Genomic DNA, 15317 nt, shown 5'->3' on the forward strand with positions numbered 1-15317 from the left:
GTTTTATGAGGGCGTGGTAGCACTTCCCACACCCCTAGGTCCACTACCATTGGACAGGCATGTGGCAAAGTAGTTTATAGATCTGGGAGGCATGCAAATGGTGGATTGGAAGCGGATGGTCATGCAAAAGAAATGGAGGGGACAATTAAAGTCTAAGTCAAGGTCACTTTTTTTTGCAAAGTTCTAGGTATGTATTGGGAGAAGATTTTTGAAATAGATCTGTGGAAGCAGAGGTGTATTATGAAACAACAAACCATCTACTGCGAAACTAAACTCAAGTACAGTTTAAATTCAGCTCTTAACTGAAAGTGGCTTGAAGTTATCTTTCCATTATTGCGTCCATTTTGAAAGAGATGTGTTGGATGCTTGCCTTGCTGAAAGCCAGTGCTTTTTGAGAGATCCCTAGTAGCTCCCACCAAGCACTGACATTTAAGCACGTTCGCTACCTGTAATGACCATTTGACAACACCATTGAGAAAGACTAGGTGTAACACTGGTTGAGGCGTGTGGTGTGGTGTTATTACGATCTCTGGTGCACCCTGCCCCACTGTATGCAACATACTTGCAACCCCCGCGTGTACCTACCACAACAGCATGTTCAATGCTATGAAGTATTATTAAAGTTTATGCAAAACATACATATGGACGTATGTTTAAAAAATGAAACGCTTCCTGCTTCTAAACAAGGCAGTTGATAAACACGTTGTAACATTAGTAAATAGCAGATGTTTATCTGAGCCAATCATTACCCGGTCAGAAGGGCAGCGGTCATTACAACCAGGTTTTGCTCTTTTCTCTCGCATGTAGATAACCTGGCCCATAGATTCCACATTATGCAAAAAGGATGTGTCGGAGGTCACTGTACCCCCAGTATATCCACCTTTTCTCGTAACAAATAAACAACGTTGTCTTTTATGACAAACGTTGTTGACCCTCTTGCAGACAAAGCACGTTACGGCCAAGCCTTCAACGAAACCGTAATAATTACAATTTTAGTTAATGAATTGGCGTTTTCTATTTTTCCCTGCTCATGCGCCCCCATTGTTAAAGATCACCGCATCATGACTCAATGGGTCTGTAACACGATCCATACGTATATTTAAAAAAAATGCAGAAAATAATTTTCCGCCTGTTGGCGCCACCTTGTGTCCAACTATAGGAATAATTGTTTCATGAATTTGGGACCACTTTCTTTGCAATTTTAGACTGCTGAAAAAACGTGTTTTTTCGGGGGTTGGCGTTATCAAAACCTTTTAATGTTACTAAAATTGTACATATAATATACATCTAGTCTTTATCCATTGTTGTCATTCACATTTTTCTTCGGACCACTACAGCGTTTAACACCGGGCAGTGACTGGTCAGCCCTTCACCCGCTGGCCATCTTCACTGTGAGTGAGGGCATTCTGCTGTTTCTTATAGAGCTCAACCCACACATCGTCGTTCCCTTCATTACCAAGAATACCTTGGTAAAGTATGCTTTCTGAGACCTAAACAACTATTCTTGCTTTTAGCCAACATTTCTTTATTTATCTTGAGGGCTTGGCATCTTCTTTAAGTTTTACAAAAACCATGACAAAACGGTCATTAACAAAGCAAAAAGGCCAGCAGCCAGAGCAAGACCTTTTGGCTTTGCTACTGCTTGTTTAAATGGTGGACACCTGTTCTTTTTAACATTTGTATACTCTATATAACTGTTAGTGCAGGTACACACACAAAAAGACTACCATAGTTTGTATCAAGTGGATTGAGTAAATGCATACTTTATTTTATTGGTTCGTACAAGGCATTGATTCGTTCATTTGACAGAGAGAATTGAAGTTAAATGTGAAATGTTTGCAATTCTTGCGTTACAATGTAATCTTTTTGCTTATTCAGCTATTGCTGTCAAACAATCATATACCTGATGTATTGTGATGGACTCTTCCTTGAACTAGTCAATAGAAATGTAACACTTTCCACACACTCTGAATAAGAATTATAATGGAAAGCGATACATGGATGTAGATCTACTAAAAAAAAGCGAAGGCGCTTAATATGATACACCGCCCTTCTTCCTGCAGGTACCTCATTAACTTCCTGCTCGATGCTACGTTGGGGATGCTGATCATCTACGCTGGCGTGCGGACAGTCGGTGTTATAGTCGAATGGCGACAATGGGATTCACTTCGATTTGGAGAATACGGTAAATGTTTGTTATTGATAATTGGTTGAAATCAAATTCCTTATGCCATGTTTGTGCAGATCTAAACCATAGCAATTGATACAACTTTGCTTAAGTTCTGTGTTCAGTCGGTTGTGAACTCTGCTGTACAGACAGGCAATACTGGAGACTACCCTTTTAATAAATGCTGTCGCATTAAGCTTGTAAGAAACCCTCTCCTGCTTATCACCAGCTGTTAGGCAGAAGTTTATTTATCTCATAAACAGTCAAAAGTTCATCTGCCCAGTCTAATTTCTCACAAGGAACATTGCCTCTTTCTATAAAGTGCAATCCAGCAATCGCCGGACTGTTCCTGACTCTTCAGATACTAACTTAATGAGTTTATGCCTGCATTTGAACCACTGCAAGAGCATGGCACAAGGACCTCCTTTCCTTTTTTCAATGTCAGATGACAACACTACCGTTTTTCACTGACCACATTCTTTAGTTAAAATTAGAAATGCGGGTGTAAAGAGTTGGTCTCTCTAGCTCAGCCTACACTCCGGTCTCATGAAACATCGTTTTTCTTGTAAGGTATTGTTGTCTACCCGTTGGTAGAGTGGCTTGTGCAGCTGGCAGTACATTAGGAGAAATGTGAGGGTGCTGAAATTGTTGGGCAACTGTCTGCTCCGGAAGGCAACTTGGTTACCATTTTAAAATTCAGCAAAACCTCTAAGATGACCACTTTCAAATATGTAGCAAAAATCCCAGTGTTCAAGAAGAGTGGAACAACTGGGGGCAACTTGCAAATCAGGGGATATTTCCGAAAGTGGCTATTGACCTTAGGCATGACTCAGTCACCAACTATAGCCCGAACCCCACAATTCTCTGTGCCTTTGATGCCATCTTTGTTTTGTTGTTTTTTTTTTTTCTCATGCCACTTCATTCAGAGGCACGAGTGGCATCAGACAAAACAAATATTCTGAACTGGAGCTAGAATGTAGATCTTTTGGACGCCAGGCCTCTTCTACTTCTGTTTATGTATACAAATCAATAAATGCTAAGTATGTTCTTTTATTCCAACTTTTGTTGTCTGGTATGGAAAATTTCCTTTTGAACTTACTGAAAGCGTCAGCTATGCTTGCCATTCAGAGACGGACTAGAGTCTTGAGGCTATGCTAACACTGAGTCCAGCTTTTGTGTGTAAACCACCGAGGTTTTTCTGCAGTGGTGTTGGTGCTTGATTTTATAACTAGTTCCTCAAAACCTTTCAACCAGAACCAGGCCGCAACTCCCTTCAAAGCCTTCAGGCTCGAAAGAACATGGACCTGACAAAGCATCAGTTGTAAATTGGAGGAAGCTTGAAATATTTCAATATAGGACCTGGAGCGAAATCTAAAGCAAGAGGGAATCCTACTCCTCTCCCAACAGCCCCAGAGGAGAAAGATGCATCCCTGAGTGAAGAAGGTTCACTTTGATAGCTCAGTCCTTTGTTCCATAGCCTAACTCTCTCAATAATAATCGGTACATAGTAAAAGAGAGCGGCACATTTGTAATGTCTACCAAGCTGATTCCTTGATACACAATGTGGCAGTAAAGTCTTTACCTAAATATGACCACATATAACCCACTTATCCAGATGTCAGTACAGTGGTGTGGACTGCAGCTCTTAAGTGGTGGATGAGGATGAAGTGCTGAACACACTACAATGAAATAATTAATTTCTACTAATGTGTTTTAAAATGAAGCTATTGCTTGCTGTTGTGTTTTTGATGGTTGAAGCTGTCTGTTGAGTAAAACCTTTTGTTTTGTGCAAGAACAAGTGTACACCACAAGAAACTATGCATTTGTGAATAAATTCAGAGCAGACTGTCCTTTTTATTACAACTCATAAGTGGTCAATAAACTACAGCTCTACACTTTGGATAAAGAGAGTAAATAATTGGCTGCGGTGGGAAAAAATCTGGACTTTTGTGCATCCATTTTCTCGCACAAAGCTAATTACACTGTATTATTTTTGTACTAAAATATGCAATGTTCCTAGTCGGCAAGCTTTGAAAAGTTACTCAAATACTCACCTTAAGGACACAGGAGGAAAACTCAGGCCACTGTCCATGAGCGGAATAGTCATTGACCTAAGAATTAAAGCATCCATCCCCACTGGATATATGAAGGAAAGACTCTATCACTGACCTAGTTCTTTATTGCCACTCTTAGTTATTATGCTTTAGCATGAGATGCAGAAAGGATTATTTCTACACTGTTTGTTGAGACTCTTCCTATAATTGAGGATTAGAACATGCATTAGGACACGCAAAAATGGTAGAGAGACAAACATTAATGGGAGTACTGCAGCAGTGAAGTTCAAGGAAACTGTCAATTTAAAGGATATTTCTTTCCGCATGCCTATCATTCATGTTATACGTTTAATTAGTAATAGTTTAAAAACTTTACTAATTTCTGATGCTATTCTGTGCTACTTTCTGAAGTTATAATCTGCTTCTGGAGTGTTTATTAAATGTCTTTGGGTAGTGAAGGCACACTTACGTTGAAAAGCTAGCTATTGACATCCATACCTAGATGGCTGGCTTGTGAACAGGATATTTTCCTCCATATCAGAGGGCACAAAAGGCATAATTGAGGCAATATACCCATTGTACCAATTACATTTAGCAGGGAATGAAATTGAATCTTGTCGCATTCCTACCTTTCTTGGGACACACCAAAACATAGGACAAGTTTGGCTTAGTCAGCAGTGAAATGGTCTTGGCCTTGGGCAGTACTTTCCTTTTCCAGATTCACCATGTTGGAGCAGCAATGATATGGCACCCTGTTCATTTGGGTAGTGAATTTGGCCGTACATATGAGACCATTAGTGAACGGCTTGACCAACTGTGGGCACCTGGCGTAGGGCTCACAAAGAAGGTGCAAGACCGACTATGCTGTTGGACAAACATGCACTCCAAATGGAGATCCCTTTCTCGGTCCTACTAGACTGTGACCATCACATCACATTGCATGCAGGACAAGGCAAGGTGCACATAAGATAGATCTCACGGAGAAGGGCCAGTGGATGTCACCACAACTTTCATTGTCCATTTGTATACTTGAACTCAGACCAGCATTTCTACACATATAGTTCTTCCAAAGACATGTACACAACAATGAGGTGTACATTTGGATGAACTATTTGGCAATAAAGTACAGCCGGAATAACTGTGGGGGCTTCAAGTTGCCAGTGCTGTCAGATCGTTCACAAGAATTTTGGCACACTAAGTGTATATTGTTCTAAAACGGGTGCCAGAAGCACACACTACAAGTATATATATAATGGGGTCATGCCCAAATTACCCTCGTATACCTGAGCAATAACATCAACGATGTAGAATCAAAAAAATGAATGGTATGGAGGAATCAATCAAAAATATCTATTTTCAACCAGAGTACAATTCGTTACCCTGCTGGTCTCTATTCTTATTCAAGACCAATTAATTTCTGCTATCACAACTTGTGTACGTGTACGGGAAAGAAAACACAGTATAGTCACAACAAACTAATACATATACAGGTTTCATACATACACAATATACACTTCATTACACAAACAATTGAATCACACTCCTAAATATGATACACTACATATATACAATCTATACAACATATACAACATATATCAAACATATACACATATCAAAAAACCAGTAGGTCAATAATTGGTTCCCCTACTGAGAACAAAACAAACCGCGTGTACACTCTTAAATCTATGCAATACACTACAATGTAGTCCTTATTGCGCCTGAGGAATAACACCTCCAAAACTATGCAAGGGGCTCTTTACTTTCTTCACACAACTCTACGTGATGGGACTCCTTAAAAATGTCGACGCTGGCGCGGTCGCGTTTCAGCCAGAGATTCCTTATGGCATCATCAGGACAGGGGATTCAATATTTCTGAATGGTATATTAGCTCTCTTAGGCAAAACACACGGCTGGCAGGGACCGAGCCCACTGCCGCCTCGCCAACAATGGCCCTTAAACCCTTATGTAGCTCTATTCCACTCTAAAGGTGTAAAATAGCGTCACCAGTCCACTGAGTTTTCAAATAGCGAGATGAACCAGGCACTCACTACCTACTGCAATCACGCGGTCCCATCAGTAACACCAAATAGCCAACGACTTGGAGCAGCAAGTTTCCCAAACGACGAGTCGTTTGGGAAACTTGCTGCTTCAAGCCGTTGGCTATTGTGTTAGTCATGGACATGAACAACTTCAGGCCGGTCTCGACCTTCCGTTTCTAGCCAAAAATCTCGAAAGATGTGTCCTCTCTCAATTAAACCAACATCTAGAGAATTCTAATCTACTGGATCCTCTCCAGTCCGAGTTCAGGAAAGGCTGCAGTACTGAAACCGCAATCCTAAATATCCTTGATGATCTACACATGTTACTCGACTCCAACCATTGTAGCCTTCTCATTCTCCTTGACCTCTCGGCTGCATTCGACACAGTAGACCATACCCTCCTTCTTAATGTCCTCCGAGAGAGAGCGGGCATTGAAAAGTCAGTTCTAAAATGGTTCTCCTCCTTTCTTAACAACCGCACTCAAAGAATAAAGATCAACCGTTTTGAATCAGACCCCCTCCCCCTCAGCAAAGGAGTCCCTCAAGGATCAGTACTCTCCCCGCAACTCTTCAACATCTACATGGAACCCCTCACCTCACTTCTAAGGAAATCCAACATCCCCTTCCACCTTTACGCGGATGACACCCAACTCTATTTGGAGTCCACCTCCATCGCAGACATTCACAGATTAAATGCCACACTCATGGAGGTCCAAGACTGGCTCTCAGCAAATCACCTCAAACTGAATGAAGAAAAACGGAAGTACTCCTTATCTCGAACAAAGATGAAAACCCACAAATAGTGGAATGGCTCAAAGCCTTAAATGCCCTCAATGTCTCCATAAAGCCAACGGACTCCGCAAAATCCCTAGGAATCACTCTCGACCCCAAACTGGCCATGAATAAACACATCTCTAAAACTGCTAAAAGCGCGTTCTTGAACCTGAAACTTCTCTATAAAATTAAACCCCTAAACGCCACCCCCCCACATATCAGAATGACCGCCTCCTTCCCTCAATTCAAATCGGTACTCAAAGCCCTCTTCCTTGAACTCTCCAGTGCTTAACGAGAACCTCACGCCGGATGGTGAAGTCCGATACTTCTCTGAACCCAGAGCCGATGGATTCACTCGTGAACTCCGATCCTTATTGTGCCCAAGCTGCTGTTTTACAGACTCTATTTCCTGCCTGCTGCTCCTGATTCCTGTTTCTCTATGTTTATTTTCCTTGCTACCGATCTCTATTTGCTGTGAAGCGCTCTGATACCCTCTGGTCTAGCCAGCGCTATACAAAACTTCAATAAAATAAATAAATAAATACTCCCAGCATGTCTGACCATGTGCTTTTTGTTTCATTGGCACGAACCCCAGCTAAACACTACTTCTCTTTTCCATCAAGGGACTGTGGTATAGGAATCCGTCCTGGCAGCCGTGGCATGTGTGGAGGCTGGAGCATCCGCGCTCCCCTTGTGGGCATTGCCATTGGTGTAGCGATCATTGGGGCAGCAGATGCTGTTTCACCAAAGACCAGAGGTTTAAGGGGCTCCCTGCTCCCCAGTTGTGGCTGTTTGTTACTACTCAACGAGGGCAAGGAGGCACTTAACTATGCTCCTTCTAGCATCTGAACTGGGCACTGCTGCTGGAGAGACGCAGTAAAGGCTGTGTGCCTGGTGTGCACTCATGTAATCTGTAAGACGTTCCTGGGCTGGGCACTGGCTAAAGAGCGCTCTTAAGTGTTCTAACATGCATTAACATATAAAGGCCTGAAATACCCTTAGACCACCACACCTACTTTTCTGAAAGGCACAAAAAAGTTATGCATTATTAGCCAATGACGTAGATATTACGTTACAGAAAAAGCTGAAACCTAACCCTGGGAAACATTTGAGAGAAACGAGATTCATTATTGTTTGCCTGTTGACCTTTTTGTGTATTAAAACCACAGCCTCAGCCACCACCCTCCAGTGTTGTGTCCGAGGAGCATACTTTTCTATTTAATAAAAGATCACCTGCCCAATAGGGACAAAATGCATTACATCATCAGAGCATGACCCAAATACCTGGTTACCTTGGGCCTCGGAGCACCGGGAGAGGATGCCGCTTGAGGCAGTCTTGGCCTGCAGAGTCGATGCCAAGCCAATTTCCCATTTAACAGGAGCTTGCACAAGGCAGGCACTTGCAGTTCACAGGTCTTTCTTCCATCTCCATGCCACGGTGATCTACAAAGGGAAGTAAAGTCCAGCCCTAAACCTGACTGGCGTTGAGGGCTTCTGTGAGAACATAAGAGAGGAGCAATTGATAGGAGATGAAGCATGTGCACATGGCTGTTGGAGAGCTGTGTCTACTTTTTCTATGCTTTGCATTAGCGACGTCAAAGCCAGAGATGGCAAGGAAAGTGCCAGAAGTCGCAAATTGAAAGGCAGTGAGCAGCAGTTGCTACCTCTGGCGATTCCCTAGTTGATGCTACTCCCTTTGGGGTTCCTGTGAGGTGTCTGCTTCTTGTTCTTTTTTTAACACTCCCAGATGTGAGTGTGGTTAACTAGTCTTAAAATTGAGATTGTTATTCAACAGGTGTAACTCGTACCATGTGCACATTAAGATATTTTTGCACATAGTTCTGTTTAGATGCAGGAAATTTCTTCCTGTAGATGACCAGTGGTAACAGGGTTTCCACAGCTCATGTATAGAGTTTCTAATTCATATTACTGATGAGTGGCTGTGACACCATTCCCTCCAGCACCTTTCTTTGGATGAGCACACTGTACCAGACACAGTGCCATTCTTTGGAAGAGCACACTGTAGCAGACACAGTGCCTTTCTTTGGAAGAGCACACTGTAGCAGACACAGTGCCTTTCTTTGGAAGAGCACACTGTACCAGACACTGTGCCATTCTTTGGAAGAGCACACTGGGCCTCTCTTTGGAGGAGCACACTGTACCTCTCTTTGGAGGAGCACACTGTACCAGACACTGTGCCTTTCTATGGCGCAGCACACTGTACCAGACAATGTGCCTTTCTTTGGAGGAGCACACTGTACCAAACACAGTGCCTTTCTTTGGCGGAGCACACTGTACCAAACACAGTGCCTATCTTTGGAAGAGCACACTGTACCAGACACAGTGCCTTGTACCAAACACAGTGCCTTTCTTTGGAGGAGCCCACTGTGCCTTTCTTTGGAGGAGCCCACTGTGCCTTTCTTTGGAGGAGCCCACTGTGCCTTTCTTTGGAGGAGCCCGCTGTGCCTTTCTTTGGAGGAGCCCGCTGTGCCTTTCTTTGGAGGAGCGCGCTGTGCCTTTCTTTGGAGGGGCGCGCTGTGCCTTTCTTTGGAGGAGCGCGCTGTGCCTTTCTTTGGAGGAGCGCGCTGTGCCTTTCTTTGGAGGATCGCGCTGTGCCTTTCTTTGGAGGAGCGCACTGTGCCTTTCTTTGGAGGAGCGCACTGTGCCTTTGCTCCTCTGTGCCTTTCTTTGGAGGAGCCCACTGTGCCTTTCTTTGGAGGAGCCCACTGTGCCTTTCTTTGGAGGAGCCCGCTGTGCCTTTCTTTGGAGGAGCCCGCTGTGCCTTTCTTTGGAGGAGCCCGCTGTGCCTTTCTTTGGAGGAGCGCGCTGTGCCTTTCTTTGGAGGGGCGCGCTGTGCCTTTCTTTGGAGGAGCGCGCTGTGCCTTTCTTTGGAGGAGCGCGCTGTGCCTTTCTTTGGAGGATCGCGCTGTGCCTTTCTTTGGAGGATCGCGCTGTGCCTTTCTTTGGAGGATCGCGCTGTGCCTTTCTTTGGAGGAGCGCACTGTGCCTTTCTTTGGAGGAGCGCACTCTGCCTTTCTTTGGAGGAGCGTCCTGTGCCTTTCTTTGGAGGAGCACACTAACAGACACCTTGCCTTTCTTTGGAGGAGCTCGCTTTCCAAAACACTGTGCCTTTCTCCAACACGGACTTTCTTTGGAGAGCACACTATCCCGAGCGATGTGCCTTTCTTCGGAGGAGTACGCTGTGCCTTTCTACAGAGGAACGCGCTGTGCCTTTCTTCGGAGGAGCGCGCTGTGCCTTTCTTCGGAGGAGCGCGCTGTGCCTTTCTTCGGAGGAGCGCGCTGTGCCTTTCTTTGGAGGAGCACACTAACAAAAAAATTAAAAAAAACTGACTTAGTTTCTTTACCAGCAACAGCTTCCTTAGACCATTTCTTTGTTTCATAGGGTCCTCCAACGATATATGGTTGGCCTCCTTAGTCCTGATGAAGACTCGCACGGCCCAGGCTTAATTCACCGCAAGGCCCGAAGTCGAGTCGAAACGTCGACGCTCTTTTGATCTTTGACCTTGACCTATATACTATTACTCTCTTGTGCATTATAATCATCAGATATATAGGTTTCTTAATGATTTAAAATTATGGATGAATTGATTTATGGCCAGGTCTCAGTATAGGGATGATTATTGATCCTTTTGTACAATAAAAAAACAGTTTTTTTATGTCACGATCTTTGCAATTCCTTGCTATTTTTTTTTTCCTTTATCACTAAGCACTATCACATCTTTCTATTTTGCACGCTCCCCTTGGGGCAACCAAAATGACCTATATGTATTGTAAAAGTTATTTATATCGCCTAATAGTGGTAGAAAATGAATAAATCACCACTGATTATCATCTTTGGCTGTTGCGTTGTGAGACTGTTCAACTTATTGATGCTGAGTAGATTATAATACTCTACTGATTGATTTATGAAGTGTTGACTAACTGTGAGATTGCAAAATAATAGTCTTTGGACCATTGTCTTCTAATACTACTTTCTTTGGAGGAGCTCGCTTTCCAAAACACTGTGCCTTTCTTCGGAGGAGCGCGCTTTGCCTTTCTTCGGAGGAGCGCGCTGTGCCTTTCTTCGGAGGAGCGCGCTGTGCCTTTCTTCGGAGGAGCGCGCTGTGCCTTTCTTCGGAGGAGCGCGCTGTGCCTTTCTTCGGAGGAGCGCGCTGTGCCTTTCTTCGGAGGAGCGCGCTGTGCCTTTCTTCGGAGGAGCGCGCTGTGCCTTTCTTCGGAGGAGCGCGCTGTGCCTTTCTTCGGAGGAGCGCGCTGTGCCTTTCTTCGGAGGAGCGCGCTGTGCCTTTCTTCGGAGGAGCGCGCTGTGCCTTTCTTCGGAGGAGCGCGCTGTGCCTTTCTTCGGAGGAGCGCGCTGTGCCTTTCTTCGGAGGAGCGCGCTGTGCCTTTCTTTGGAGGAGCGCGCTGTGCCTTTCTTTGGAGGGGCACACTGTGCCTTTCTTTGGAGGAGCACACTAACAGACACCTTGCCTTTCTTTGGAGGAGCTCACTTTCCAAAACACTGTGCCTTTCTTTGGAGGAGCTCACTTTCCAAAACACTGTGCCTTTCTTTGGAGCAGCACACTGTACCAGCCACGGAGTACCCTGCACTAAACACAATACCTTTCTGTGAAGGAGCACACTGTACCAAACACTGTGCCTTTCTTTCACCGAGCACACAGTGCCTTTCTTTGGAGGAGCACAATGTAGAAGACACAGTGCCTTTCTTTGGAGGAGCAAAATGTAGAAGACAGTGTCTTTCTTTGGAGGAGCAGACTGTCCCAGACACCATGCCTTTCTTCGGAGGAGTACACTGTACAAGACACTGTGCCTTTCTTTGGAGGAGCACACTGTACCACACACAATGCCATGTACCAAACACTGTGCCTATCTTTGGAGGAGCGCGCTGTGCCTATCTTTGGAGGAGCGCGCTGTGCCTATCTTTGGAGGAGCGCGCTGTGCCTATCTTTGGAGGAGCGCGCTGTGCCTTTCCCTGGAGGAGCGCGCTGTGCCTTTCCCTGGAGGAGCGCGCTGTGCCTTTCCCTGGAGGAGCGCGCTGTGCCTTTCCCTGGAGGAGCGTGCTGTGCCTTTCCCTGGAGGACAACGCTCTGCCTTTCCCTGGAGGAGCTCGCTCTGCCTTTCTCTGGAGGAGCACGCTCTGGCAGACACTGTGCTCTTCCAAAGAAAGGCACAGTGTCTGGCACAGTGTGATCCTCCAAAGAAAGGCACACTGTACCAGACAAAGTGCCATTCTTTGGGAGATCACACTACAATAAACACAGTGCCATTCTTTGGAGGAGCACACTGTACCAGGCACAGTACCTTTCTTTGACGAAATCACATCAGTAAACACAGTTCGAACATAATTTGTAAAGAAATGTTAAATGTATTCCAGTATTACTGTATTTTCCTAGTAGAAGCTGTTATAATTGTATTTACAAAGCGGTGGCAATTCTGTCCATGCAGCCCAATCCAATGAAGCGGCCTAGAGTGGCGTGTGATAGCCACCCAAAACAGGTGAAAAAACAATGAAATAAAATATAGACTAAATCTTCACTAGACTGTGACGCTTAGTACTGGTGAGTTCAGTCAATAACAATTGTTTGTTAAATAGATATTAGAGGCTGACATAGTGCTGCTGTCTGACCGAGTATAGGGCCTAAGCCTGAATGAAGATGGTGTCATTCTTAGGATGGTTAGCTCTGAGGTTTATGAAGAATTATTGCTTCTCATGGTGCAGATTTTGTTTGAAGGATGTTTCTGTAGATGTCTATGAAGAGAGAGAAAATGGAGTTTACAGGTAATGATGTAAGCATTCTACAGAACACTTGCTGCCCGTTGTTGTAGGTGAACCAAAATAAACAAGCTGACGGTTTGGGGCACAGACAGGTCTGAGAACAACTTTCACTTTGAGAGCCAACTGCCGCAAACTCAACACTGTAAAAAATTATGAGAAGATACCCCCACACCGTGCCACGACTCCTGGTGGCCATCTGCCCCTCGGACCAGCTCACACCTCCACCACCCACGCTCGCAACCTCAGGATCATCCTTAACAGCAAACTCTCCATGAGACGTCAGATTAACTCTGTCGCCTCCACCTGCTTCAACACCCTCAGAATGCTCCGGAAAGTCTTCAGATGGATACTAACCAACATCAGAATAACCGTCTCTCAAGCCCTCCTCACCAGTCGACTTGACTACGGAAATGCCCTTTACGCCGGAACCACCACCCTCCTCCTCAAGCACCTCCAAACAATCGAGACCGCAGCAGCAAGAATCATCCTGAACCTGCTCAGACAAGTCCACACCACTCCCCACCTCCATAGCATGCACTGGCTACCTGCCAGAACACCACCTTCACCAGTGTGGAACTTAAACATTATTCTTACACGGTTAATGGAACCTCCCTTTGAACCGTTACATAAATGCGAATTACAATTCCTAACTTGGAAAGTAACTTTCTTAGTAGCTATTACTTCTCTCAGAAAAGTCAGTGAACTACAAGCATTTACCATTCAAGAACCTTTTTTGCAAATGCATCATAACGAAGTGGTTCTACGCACTAATCCTAAATTCCTTCCAAAAGTCATTTCACCATTTCATCTAAATCAATCTGTTGAACTGCCCGTTTTTTTCGCGTAGCCACAAACCGTTGCAGAAAGAGCTTTACACACCTTAGACGTCAAAAGAGCATTACTGTACTACATCGAAAGGACACAAACTTTTCGTAAGACTAAACAACTTTCTGTGTCTTTTTCACCACACCACACAAAGGCAACCCCATATCAAAATCAGGGAGAGCTACGTGGATTGTTAAATGCATACAAATATGTTACCAGAAAGCCAAACGTACGTTAAGAATTCCTCCAAAAGCCCATTCTACATGAAAATAGGGGCTTCAATGGCATTCTTAGGGAACATTCCCCTAGATGATATATGCAAAGCAGCTACCTGGTCTACACTGCACACATTTACAAAACACTATTGTGTAGATGTGTAAACTAAACAACAAACCACTGTTGGCCAGGCTGTACTAAAAACTCTGTTTCAAACTACTGCAACGGATACTGGTGGTCGTCGCTAGGTGTGGGTACTGCTATACAATCTATGCACAGTGTGTAATCTGCAGCTCATATGCCTCGAACGGAAAATGCTACTTACCAGTAGGCATCTGTTCTTGGCATGTAGAGCTGCAGAGTTACACACGCCCACCCTGCTACCTGTATCTGTTCCAGTATTATCTTAATTAGATACAAATCACATGGACATCACTACTTCTTGTACAGCTCCATCACTTCCCTAATTGCGAAAAACAATCTGGGGATGGAGCCGATGCCCATGCGCAGTATCATCCAAAGGAGGAGTCACCTATCCAGTGACTTCCAAAGACTTTTCTACAACAAAACAAACTGCAAACATCCGGGCCCAACACTAGGTGGCCATCTTTGCACAGTTTGTAATTCTGCAGCTCTACATGCCAGAACAGATGCCTACTGGTAAGTAGCATTTTCCTTTAAGTTCGGTTCGAGTAAGAGAAAAATAAAAAAATTAAAACTGACTTTGAATTGTGATTAAGAGCAAATACCCTGAATCATTCAAGCTTACGGTGCAACCTATGCCATAATTAAAACCAAGCCAAGAAATGCCTGTTTATCGGTTCCAAAGGATCTTAAGTCATTAGTAATGCCTTTTGCTATTGCCTGTCTACATTCTGTGCATAGGTAGAATCTTGATTGGCAGTTTGTGAGGCCGTAATATCGGCTTCTTTTTCCACATTCTTAAACAAAAGCAGTGTATGATTTACTGGGGAAATGACTGGGAATTTCACAGTTGAGGTTAAAGAAGATGTAAGAGAGAGGTGGCATATGCAGTGAGCTAACTTAGAATTTATATGGTAGTGTAAGCAGAATGAGTATCTTGGTAAAAATAAATCCACAAATGGTTTACTTTCATCCTGAAGATTGAAACGCTGATTAAATAAAGGAAATGTGTAAAAGTGAGAAATTGAAAACTGGTGCCAAAGTTGCAAATTGATCTGACTAGAATTCGAGCGAATGACCCGTTTCATTGGATATCGTGGCCTTTGTTAGATTGGATTTAGCGCCTTCTGTGTGATATCCATTGCAAGGAAACATACTGTTCGAGGCATGTGGGCTGCTGAATTCATATCTGTGCATAGATCGCCACCTAGTGTTGGGTCCGGATGATTGCACATTGTTGTCCTGGAAGAGTCTTCGAAGTATCACGAGATAGGTGGCTCCTCCCCTGGACTACAGTGCGCTTG

General features: G+C 44.2%; 1 protein-coding gene across 1 annotated transcript in view; it reads left to right on the plus strand.

Annotated features, from left to right (window-relative positions):
- STIMATE (STIM activating enhancer) overlaps positions 1-15317 on the plus strand; it is a 136693-nt gene that overhangs the window by 86374 nt on the left and 35002 nt on the right. The window contains exon 4 of the mRNA XM_086939187.1: positions 2064-2185. Within this exon, the coding sequence (XP_086795313.1) occupies positions 2064-2185 (122 nt within the window). The remainder of the gene's footprint in view (positions 1-2063; positions 2186-15317) is intronic.

This window comes from Lissotriton vulgaris, chromosome 9 (genome assembly GCF_964263255.1).
Source record: "Lissotriton vulgaris chromosome 9, aLisVul1.2, whole genome shotgun sequence".
NCBI lineage: Eukaryota > Metazoa > Chordata > Amphibia > Caudata > Salamandridae > Lissotriton > Lissotriton vulgaris.